We start from the raw sequence: 12128 nt of genomic DNA on the forward strand, positions 1-12128 counted from the left end.
GGAGCAGTATTATAGTAGTTATATTCTTGTACAAAGGAGCAGTATTATAGTAGTTATATTCTTGTACATAGGAGGCAGTATTATAGTAGTTATATTCTTGTACATAGGATACAGTATTATAGTAGTTATATTCTTGTACATAGGAGGTAGTATTATAGTAGTTATATTCTTGTACATAGGAGGCAGTATTACAGTAGTTATATTCTTGTACATAGGAGCAGTATTATAGCAGTTATATTCTTGTACATAGGAGCAGTATTATAGTAGTTATACTCTTGTACAAAGGAGCAGTATTATAGTAGTTATATTCTTGTACATAGGAGGCAGTATTATAGTAGTTATATTCTTGTACATAGGAGCAGTATTATAGTAGTTATATTCTTGTACATAGGAGCAGTATTATAGTAGTTATATTCTTGTACATAGGAGCAGTATTATAGTAGTTATACTCTTGTACAAAGGAGCAGTATTATAGTAGTTATATTCTTGTACATAGGAGGCAGTATTATAGTAGTTATATTCTTGTACATAGGAGCAGTATTATAGTAGTTATATTCTTGTACATAGGAGCAGTATTATAGTAGTTGTATTCTTGTACATAGGAGGCAGTATAACAGCACTTTCTGGGATGTTGCAGTTTTTCAGCATAATTTTTAATACTGTTACGATAGAGATGTCTGTACATTGAAAATCGTGGATTTCAGCAAACAGTTGTGAGTTTTATAATCTCTTCATCACCAGTCGCAGAGGGGAGTTTTTGGTGCAGTTTTCATGCTTTTTTCAGAAGACAACATTCTGCTTATAAAAATGCTTCCAAAAGCTGCCTTGTGTGCATGAGGCCTGATGTACACAGCGTGGGTTCTAGCCTAGGGCCTTTTTTTCGTCATCTTTACTCTATTTTTCGAACCAAATCACAGGACCAGTCAGTCACTGAGGTTTATACCGGATCAGATTTATTCGGAGCGGCCTTTAATGTACAAGTCGATGACAGTGGCGAGAATAGACAAAATATCTTACAAATCACAGTGATCAAGACTCGAAAATGACACCTTAGATGTTAGCGTTCATACATGACCTAAAATAAAAGGCCTCTCCAAAAGATAAAAACATTAAAATTTTAATTTAAAAAAATTTGATTAAAAAAAATTCATAAACACATTCCAGGTTCTAGCGTTTCTATAGGATTGACCCAAACTGCACAATTTCCAAATACAGGACATGGGGGGGGGGATAAATCACAGCAAGACAAACTCCTCGGTGGTGAAGCTTTTTAACCTGTTCTTCTCCTCCTCTGTGAAAAGGTCATTCTGCTCGTAGACCGGCGTGGAGTCCAGTTCGAAGTCTTGAGCGTGTCCGTTCACAAAGGTAAATAAAGGATAATTCAGCTTGCTGGAGGATTTCAGTACCTGGGATACAGAATAGAGGATCACGTTAAAGCAGGATTCCGGGAAGATGTAGCAGAGCTGAATTTGTTGTGAGGAAAATTTGGTGTCTTGAGACAAAACTGAGCTGCAAAATCAGCTCTGCTACATCCGTATAATTTTTATAGACCTAATATTACTGGATACCACCACATGTTCCCATGCACAGGTTGAGTGATAGGTGACACTTTGCTCTTGTACCTTCTTACATTGTAGGCATATAAAAGCAGTAATATCAATTGCAGTAAAAATGACCTTAAAAATTAGACAAAAAAAACCACTAACATGTTTTGGGCTCTTTCTGTAACTAGACATGTAAAACACATCAGCTCCAGTAAAAAAAAAAAAAAAAGCCAGGAACACGGCTGCCCTTCAGTTCTGGCAAGTACATGTCATGTGTGGAGACCCCTATTAAAAAAAATAAAATTAAAAAAATTAAAAATACAAAAAAATAAATAAATAGGGTGGGGTCAGCAGTGACCTTCTGGCGCAGGGGTTAGCCACCTCTGGAACTCCAGCAGTGCCGAAATCAATTCTGGGAACATCCGAGTAAGTGTGCATGCTGGGAGTTGTAGTTGTACTACAGCTGGAGAGCCAGATCTGAGTCACCATGCATATACAGTGCAGAGCGGTGCATTGTGGGTAGCTGGCTGAGTACAGGGCGGAGTGGCGTATCTATGACCTGGTCACGTTGTGTACGGACTATGGGTGTGTGATACAGGCCTCCTTGAAGGCATCAATTTTCATTGCTGGCAATGTAAGGAGCAAGTCTGATGGTCCGAGCCAGGGACTTCCACGGAACGGGTGCAGCATGAGGGAGGATGGGAGTTGTAAGTGAGAGCATGCAAGCGGGGAGGCGCCAAAATATTTGCAGCTAGCCACTCAAACAAAAAATTTATAAAAATCTGATAATCCGGCACCTCTATTATGCCACTGGTGTCAGGTTATCAAATAGTCTGAATTATCAGACATGTTTATCCTTCCTTCTGCATCAGCAGTTTAGTACCCACATCATGAAACATCCGGACCGCACGAGAGGCAGTGCAGATAATACCAGCAGATTGCACCAACTGGGCAAAAACCTGAAGTGCAAAAGCTAAGAAATCGGCTGAACAGGTCCTGGAATCCATAGAATTAAGGGGTGAAAATGTCCCAATGGCGCCACCTCCTGGCACAAAACAGACTTTTTTGCTTTTGAAAGACCTGTATATAGAGAATTTTTTGGGCAATAATCTAAAAAAAAATTAGCAGGGGCTGAAAAGTAAAATAGCATATTTTCAGAGGAGAGTATACTGTATACACCCCCACTACAGTGGACAGTATACTGTATACACCCCCACTACAGTGGACAGTATACTGTATACACCCCCACTACAGAGGAGAGTATACTGGATACACCCCCACTACAGAGGAGAGTATACTGGATACACCCCCACTACAGAGGAGAGTATACTGGATACACCCCCACTACAGAGGAGAGTATACTGTATACACCCCCACTACAGAGGAGAGTATACTGTATACACCCCCACTACAGAGGAGAGTATACTGTATACACCCCCACTACAGAGGAGAGTATACTGGATACACCCCCACTACAGAGGAGAGTATACTGTATACACCCCCACTACAGAGGAGAGTATACTGTATACACCCCCACTACAGAGGAGAGTATACTGTATACACCCCCACTACAGAGGAGAGTATACTGTATACACCCCCACTACAGAGGAGAGTATACTGTATACACCCCCACTACAGAGGAGAGTATACTGTATACACCCCCACTACAGAGGAGAGTATACTGTATACACCCCCACTACAGAGGAGAGTATACTGTATACACCCCCACTACAGAGGAGAGTATACTGTATACACCCCCACTACAGAGGACAGTATACTGTATACACCCCCACTACAGAGGACAGTATACTGTATACACCCCCACTACAGAGGACAGTATACTGTATACACCCCCACTACAGAGGACAGTATACTGTATACACCCCCACTACAGAGGACAGTATACTGTATACACCCCCACTACAGAGGACAGTATACTGTATACACCCCCTACAGAGGAGAGTATACTGTATACACCCACTACAGAGGACAGTATACTGTATACACACCCTACAGAGGACAGTATACTGTATACACCCACTACAGAGGACAGTATACTGTATACACCCACTACAGAGGACAGTATACTGTCTACACACTACAGAGGACAGTATACTGTATACACACACACACACACTACAGAGGAGAGTATACTGTATACACCCCCACTACAGAGGAGAGTATACTGTATACACACACTACAGAGGACAGTATACTGTCTACACACTACAGAGGACAGTATACTGTATACACACACACACACACTACAGAGGAGAGTATACTGTATACACACACTACAGAGGACAGTATACTGTATACACACCCTACAGAGGACAGTATACTGTATACACACCCTACAGAGGAGAGTATACTGTATATATACACACTACAGAGGAGAGTATACTGTATACACACACTACAGAGGACAGTATACTGTCTACACACTACAGAGGACAGTATACTCTACACAGTGGTCTAGAGCCGAGATCCTGCACAAATGCCCAGAACGGCCCGTACAGTCCATCACTGTCAATCTAAAGGCAGGGGGTGTGAACTGCAGCAGAGGGGCGTTGTTGGAGTGGTGCTCAAACCGCATAGACCCGCCTCCTGGTGCTTGAATACTTAAATATACATATTTTTAAAAGTTCATTTTTCTCCACCACCGGACCACCAACAGCAAAAAGAAAGGTATTGTTTTTGTTAGCGTCATCAACCCAACCAGGCTATATGCCTGGTAGGGTCACGTTGATCAGGGTGACAGAGCCTCTAACTTTTTAAACCAGTGTCAGGCAGCTGCTGCCAAAGGAGATACAATTATGGGTTGCATCAAAAGGGCCATAGATGCCGGCGATTAGAACATAGTCCTGCCACTTTACAAATCACTAGTCAGACCACATATCAGGGCCGGACTGGGAACAAAGTGAAAAAAAAATATGGCCACATGTCAATCTGGATCCGCTTATGACATGAGATGGGGCAGCACAAGGGATAAGAAATAGGAAGGGCTAGCAAACCCTTAGTGCAGCACAAAATACTACCCCAGCAGAACCAAATACCACAGGCAAGCATAAAATACTGCCACTGCACCACAGTATTCAACTGTATCACTGTTCTTAGGACAATGATACAGTTGAATTCAGGAGGACTCCTGATCATTATTAGTGTGGAGAGCAAATATTCAAATTGCGAATTTTAATTGCGAATATTGCCACTTCGAGAATTTGTGAATATTTAGAATATAAAGCTATGTATTCACGAATAGTGTTGAATATTCTAAACCCGAATTTATCGCAAATATATTACATTGCCGATTTTCGTAATCAAGTAAACAATAACTGGAGATCACGAATTCGCGAAAAAATTTGTGAAATATCGCGAATTCCAATATTGCCTATGATTCATCACTAATCATTATGTACCTGACTGGCAGCCTTGAGGAGGGCTTGGGTGTACCCCTGGGTAATCTCCCTGAAGGGTCTATGGCCTGTCCGCTTACACCAAATATGGAGTACTGTGTATAATTCTGGGCTCCTGTGAACAAGGCAGACAGAGCTGGAGAGGGTTCAGAGGAGGGCAATTAACAACTGGAATGGGTGGACTACAGGACCCAGAAAGATTATCCAAATTAGGGTTATTCAGCTTAGAAAAAAAAAAAAAAATAAATAAACAAGACGACTGAGGGGAGATGTAATTACTATGTATAAATATATCAGGGGTCAGTACAGAGATCTCTCCCATCATCTGTGACGAGGGGACATCCTCTGCGTCTGGAGGAAAGAAGGTTTGTACACAAACATAGAAGAGGATTCTTTACGGTAAGAGCAGTGAGACTATGGAGCTCTCTGCCTGAGGAGGTGGTGATGGTGAGTACAATAAAGGAATTCAAGAGGGGCCTGGATGTATTTATGGAGCATAATAATATTACAGGCTATAGCTACTAGAGAGGGGTCATTGATCCAGGAAGTTATTCGGATGCCTGATTGGAGTCGGGAAGGAATTTCCTCTGGATCAACTTTGCAGGATAACAGGCTGAACTGGATGGATGTCTTTTCAGCCTTATAAACTGTTACTATGAAGAAATGCAAAAATGAGGAAACAAATGTAGTCGGGACTCTTACTAATGAATAACAAAAATTAGGGTCCAGTCACACGTCAGTATTTCTTTTCCAGATTTTCGTTCATTTTTTTGCAGATCAGTGTTTCTGCATAAAACTTCCGTTTTTATGAGAAAAATAAAAAAATAAAACCCCAAACAACGGAAGGAGGAATATATGTTGCTAGGGTACTAATAAAAAAATTCTCTCCATTTCCTGCAAACTGATCTGCAATTGCGGATGACCTATTGATGCTTGACTACAATGGGGCCACGGACCGCATTGTACGGATCTGCATAACGGAACGGAACAATGGATGCGGACCGCACACCGACTGCTGTCTGCATTTTTTGCAGGGTCATTGAAATGAATGCGGATTAGAAAATACATGTGAATGGAGCCTAATCCTTCATTAAATATAAAGATCAACAGCAGTCTTTGCATCGCCCTCTTCCATCAGGTTACATTTAGTCAGGTCTCCATTAGAGATTATTGAAAAGATTAGTCATTTTTAAAGCTCCCCCAACTTTACCAAGTAACACAACAGTGTTCATGTTCGTGACCCAGCTTTTCAGAAAGGGAAGTTACAAAATACTGAAAATAAGCTCTTGTTCAAAGACTAGGACTCCTTAAGGACCTTTATTTGCAGATTTCTCCACATTTAGGGAAAAATACAAGTCTACCTGACTGACAGACGTAGCTAATCCTTAAAGGCTGTGTACACCTTTGGGGGAAATTTTTTTTTTTTTGCATTATTGCATTGTACTAATTTTGAGCTAAATTTTTTTTTTTAATTGGTCTTTATTAAAAATATAGCATCCTTTGTCTGTACAGAGCAGAGATGCTGTAGAAGCAGCCTTTGGATTTTCTGTCTTTTCCATCAGACCAGGAGCAGATGGACTCATCTCTGCTCTCTGACCTTATAAACACGCACTACAGCTCAGTTCTCATCTTACTGATAGGAATGTGGCTTAAATAAGTGTTTATGACCTCGTTAGTTTAGAGATCAGGGTTGTTAGAAGACAGCACAAAATGAAAGTAAAAGTACCAGTCACACAGTTAGAAAAACAGTTAATCTTTTGTGACAGAATGGCTCAATATTATTTTAATAAAGGCCAATTGAAAAAATGATTTTTAGCCAAAAATGAGTAACATGCAATCATTAATAAAAAAAATTGCCTTTGAAAGTGTACATACCCATTAAATCAGTACAGGAACCTTAAAGGGGTTCTGCACTTTGTTTTAACTGATGATCTATCCTCTGGATAGTTCATCAGCTTCTGATCGGCCGGGGTCAGACACCCGGGACCCCCCCCGATCAGCTGTTTGAGAAGGCAGTGGCGCTCCAGTAGGGCCGCGGCCTTCTCACTGTTTACCGCCGGCCCAGTGACGTCACGACTAGTATCAACTAGCGTGGGCGGGGCTAAGCGCCATTCAAGTGAACAGAGCTTAACCCCGCCCACGCTAGTTGATACTAGTCGTGACGTCACTGGGCTGGTGGTAAACAGTGAGAAGGCTGCGGCGCTACTGGAGCGCCGCTGCCTTCTCAAATAGCTGATCGGCGGGGGTCCCAGGTGTCGGACCCCTGCCGATCAGAAGCTGATGAACTATCCAGAGGATAGATCATCAGTTAAAACAAAGTGCAGAACCCCTTTAAATATAAATCCATAGTTATATCCTGTATTATACTCCATCCAGAGCTGCACTCACTATTCTGCTGGTGCAGTCACTGTGTACATACATTACTTATCCTGTACTGATCCTGAGTTACATCCTGTATCATACTCCAGAGCTGCACTCACTATTCTGCTTATGGAATCAGCGTACATTGTAATACATCACATGACATACATACCTTTGTGAGTTCATCCACCACCCTCTCAAAGTCCCATGCGTTTCTACAATAAAATCCAATGGTGCAGCTTGGGTCCATTTTCTTGAAGGGCATTTTCTTCGGGGACGGACAGTGGAATGACTGCGGAGGAAGAAGACGCCAGCAAGACATGGTAATACAAGAAAGATCAATATTAGACCTCACAACCTTCTAAAACTGTTCATGATGGTGGCAGCCAAGCAATGCTCTGTGAGCCAAACACAGCAGGAAGCAGAAAGAATGTCCCCTGCACCGATACATTGTAACAAATCCGCAGGCTGAAATGTTATGTGAACTTACTGGCCAGAGAAGCCTGGTCTCTGCTGCATGCGGGATGATCGGACGCCATAAAGATATCCTAAATACTATGCAAAGTAACTGAATTATAGCTCTTTTTTTTAGAATACAGAGCGCCAACTTTTTTGCAAAGACATGAAAAGTCATAATCTATTCCTGTCTCTGCAGCAACCACCAGGGGGAGCTCTCGAATGGATTTTTTTTTTTTTTTTTTATCGAGTTCAATGTACAGTAAGCTCCCCTAGTGGTGGCTGCAGACAGTCATTAACCCCATCCCAACATCTTGGATAAATGTGCGCCAAAATTCAAAAAGGGGTTGGTTGGGGGGGCTCAAGAGTGGAGCTAGCTCCATACATGGCATTTACTAAAGTTTTAAAAAAGATTTAAAAAAATAAAAATAAATTACAAAATCTAAGTCAAAAAAGTTTAAACATAACTGGTATCACTGAAAAACTAAAACTCAGATATGCTGTTTTTCGTCATTTCCCCAAAAAGGAATTAAAAAAATAAAAAATAAAATAATAAATAAGTCGTATGCATCACAGAAGCTTACCAAAAAATTAAAATACAACTCAAAAAAGTAAAAAAAAGTGTCAGACCATTTAAAAAAATAAATAAATGTTTATAGTTTTTTTTAAGTTGATAAAAACGCCTGTGACACCAAGTGATTGTAGCCTTACTTAAAAACATGGCGTTTCTTCACGCCAGCGTTTTTGCTGGATCCGTCATGGATCAACAAAACCGCTTCTGTCACAATAATACACCCGTCTGCATCCGTCATGAATGGATCCAGTTGCATTCTCTCTAAAACAGCCAAGACGGATCAGTTATGAACTCCATTGAAAGTCAAGTCAATGGAGGACAGATCCATTTTCTATTGTGTCAGAGATCAGTCTTGCTCCTCACCACATCGTGGACAGAAACGCTACTCGCAGCGTTATTCTGTCCGCGATGGGGATGCAACCAAACTGAACAGAATGCATTCCGTTTCGTTCAGTTTTGTCCCCATTGACAATGAATGGGGACAAAATGGAAGAGTTTGCCCCTGCTATTGAGATCCTATGACGGATCTCAATAGCAGAAAGGTAAAGCACAGACGTGAAATTAGCCTAACCCACCAGATTGCTGTGATACATTACGTCTAGAGCTGCACGTACAGCAATTTCTGCTATGCCAACATCTAGCGTTCCAACTACAGAAATTAACATGACCAACGTCATGTCCCACAGTTTCTACGATTCCGTTTAGGGCGACTTATCCATCCAAGAAACGGCGTCTGATGAGAGTCCATCCTATTTTAGTAAGCCTTATGTCCCCGTTCCCTCCTCCACTTCTAAATTTTTTCTTTTTTACCTTGACTAAAGCTTCCTCGCCCTCCACATTGACGGGAAGCAATGTTTGAGCGTGGTAATGTGCATGTGATTCTACCCAATTAGATTTGCAAATCGTTCGGCGCAGAGTCTGAGCTTTAGTGAAATGTACATGACTCCGCTGGGCTCTATCCATCATTGTCAGGACGGCCTGATGTCAGCGTGCCAAGGTTTTGGGGGGGGGGGGGGGGTGGTTAAAAAGAAAGTTCTTCCCCGATACATAGCTCAAATGGCAATATAGGACTGGTGTCATACAGCCAAACATATAACCATACCGCCCTGTTCCTTTTTTTTTTTTAATACAGCTTGACAAATGAACATGATCTGGTACACTTTTTGCCAGGCTAATGACATCCCTACATCAGGTCATGCATTCATTTTTGGATGTTCTTGCCATATTGTCTCAAAAATACCAAGCGCAAGTTGGGCGTAAATAAGAATGTTTCCATTCAAAGACAGCAAGCAGAGATGGTGAAAAGCCAGGCTGAACTCCATCCAGACACAATGTTTCTCACTGTTGAGAATTTGTTACGAAAAGTTTCAATTTACCCAATGCCCTGCAAGTTATACACCCCAGCAGAACTACTGTTTTGTTTGTTACAATGTATCAAAGTACAATAAAATGTATCCGTCTGTCCAACTTATTAGAAGAGACGCCCAGGATAAGAAAAACATGGCTGCTTTATGCCAAAACAGTGCCACACCCATCTACAGGTTGCGTGGGATATTGCAGCTCAAACCTATTCTTTGTAATGGAGCCGAGCTGGAATGCCAGACACAACCCATGGACAGGTGCAGCGCTGTTTTTGGAAGTAGCACTATGGTTTTTCTAATTCTGGATAACCCCTTTAAGGCTTACAAGACTCCGTATCTGACATTTTTGACTAGCCTGGGTGATTACATCCCCCTTAAAGACCTCCAATTTCCCCAAGAGTCTAGCAATGTGCCCAGTGTACTTAAAGGGGTTGTCCACAATTCTAAAACATGGACGTGTCCTCCGAAAATAGCGCAGTTTTCTGCAGTCTCCTCTACAGTAGCTCTTCTATGGGATCGGACCAGATGGACTCGCCTCCTCTGCCCACATACATAAATAATCCCTGTCGCTGGTTCAGTGGTTGGACCACTTTTGGCAAGTACTAACCGTACATACCAGGATCACTCCATAAGACCAGCCGCTTCGGATAGGATCTGACCCGGTTATCCAGTTATCACAATCCTCACACTGGCTCATTTTTCCCGCTTCCAATGCACCAAATTTAAGAACTGACTGTTCATTTGCTGCCTAAAATGTTACATCATTTGACAGGCTCCACTCCACTTAAAGGGGTTCTCTCAATTCAGCAAATAGCATTTATCATGTAGATAAAGTTAATACAAGGCACTTACTAATGTATTGTGATTCTCCATATTGCCTCCTTTGCTGGCTGGATTCATTTTTCCCCCATCACATTATACGCTGCTAGTTTCCATGGGTTATGACCACCCTGCAATCCATCAGTGCTGGTCGTGCTTGCACACTATAGGACAAAGTACCAGCCTATATGAGCACCTGCAGTCCCGGCCACCCGAGAGGCTGGTACTATTTCCTACAGTGTGCAAACACGACCACCACTGTTGCATTGCAGGGTGGTCATAACCATGGAAATGAGCGGTTTATAATGTGATTGAAAAGGGAATCCAGCAAAGGAGGCAATATGGGACAATCATAATACATTAGTAAGTGCCCTGTATTAAACTTTCTCTACATGATAAATGCCACTTACTTTAAACGGATTGTCCCGGATCAGAGCTAAACCCGGACATACCCTTATTTTTACCCAGGCAGCCCCCCTGAGGCTAGCATCGGAGCATCTCATGCCAAATCGCGCAGGGCAAGGTCTCTTGTTTTCAATAACACACTGCCGGGTGGAAACTCTCCGCCCGGCAGTGTGTTTGGTGACGTCACCGGCTCTGATGGTTGGGCTTTAGCGCTGCCCTAGCAGTTTTACTGGCTAGGGCAGCGATAAATCCCGCCCATCAGTGCCGGTGACATCACTGAGGTTCCTGGCAGGCCCATGGAGAGCCCGTTATGTCACCGGAACTCCTAAAAATGCCTTTGCCCTGCGCGATTTAGCGCAGGGCAAAGGAGAGCATCGGAGCATAAACATGTCAGGGGGGCTGCCAGGGTGAAAAATGGAGGGATGTCCGTGTTCAGCTCTGAACTCGGAGAACCCCTTTAAGTGTCAGTGGCTGCTCTATGTGTGGTCATGCCGAGATAGGAGTGCAAGAGCATGACCACTACTATGAGTTTTTGTAACTTTTTTTTTTGGGAGGGAGGTCATTACTTAAACCCTGAGAACGGCACAAGATTACCCAGAAATCGCTGTACGATCTCACTTCATAATTAGTGCCTAATTTAGAGCGAGAGAACGGAGCTAAAACGCGCGGCGACATTACCTCGAGAGGGAAATCCTTTATGCTGACATCTACAAAAGATTGGCAGTAATGAGGATCCATGTATATCAAGCTGTCATCTGCAAGGACAAAACAGAAGATAAGTAATTCCAAACACACTTTATTATCACACCGCTTACAATCCAATTTCTATGCAGAAGAACAGAGGAGAAAAAATAAAAAATAAAAATCGCAGACAAAGGCTCCTGCCATCGGAGGCGCCGTGACGGATGCGCGCCCCTTAACGGGACAGATTAACTTCTGCATAATCAAAGATGCTTGTATAAGCAGAATTTTTTTTTTTATGAAAGTGATGAGTCTGTCATTTAATTTTTGGTGATGAAATTACTTTCACAAACACACAATTATATTCCGGAGTTCGGCGATGAAAAATGCGACGGCGGAGCGGTGCCGACAACGAGGACGTATTGCTTGTCATCTTAACGTCAACTCGCCGCGCTTAAACTGCTGGAATGTAAATATGTAAATAAAGCCTGCCAAATGAGAAGAGCGAGCG

At 42.3% G+C, this 12128-nt stretch overlaps 1 protein-coding gene across 4 annotated transcripts in view; it reads right to left on the minus strand.

Annotated features, from left to right (window-relative positions):
• Positions 1-938: 938 nt before the first annotated feature.
• The window catches only part of ATG4C (autophagy related 4C cysteine peptidase), a 36142-nt gene continuing 24952 nt past the window's right edge, over positions 939-12128 (minus strand). For all 4 annotated transcript variants that reach the window (XM_040407541.1, XM_040407544.1, XM_040407542.1 and 1 more), the window contains exons 9-11: positions 11615-11691; positions 7494-7613; positions 939-1406 (exon numbers count right to left, since the gene is read on the minus strand). In XM_040407541.1, coding sequence (XP_040263475.1) covers positions 1236-1406; positions 7494-7613; positions 11615-11691 — 368 coding nt within the window. In that variant the 3' untranslated portion in view covers positions 939-1235. The remainder of the gene's footprint in view (positions 1407-7493; positions 7614-11614; positions 11692-12128) is intronic.

The sequence above is a fragment of the Bufo bufo genome, chromosome 9 (assembly GCF_905171765.1).
Source record: "Bufo bufo chromosome 9, aBufBuf1.1, whole genome shotgun sequence".
NCBI classification, from domain to species: domain Eukaryota; kingdom Metazoa; phylum Chordata; class Amphibia; order Anura; family Bufonidae; genus Bufo; species Bufo bufo.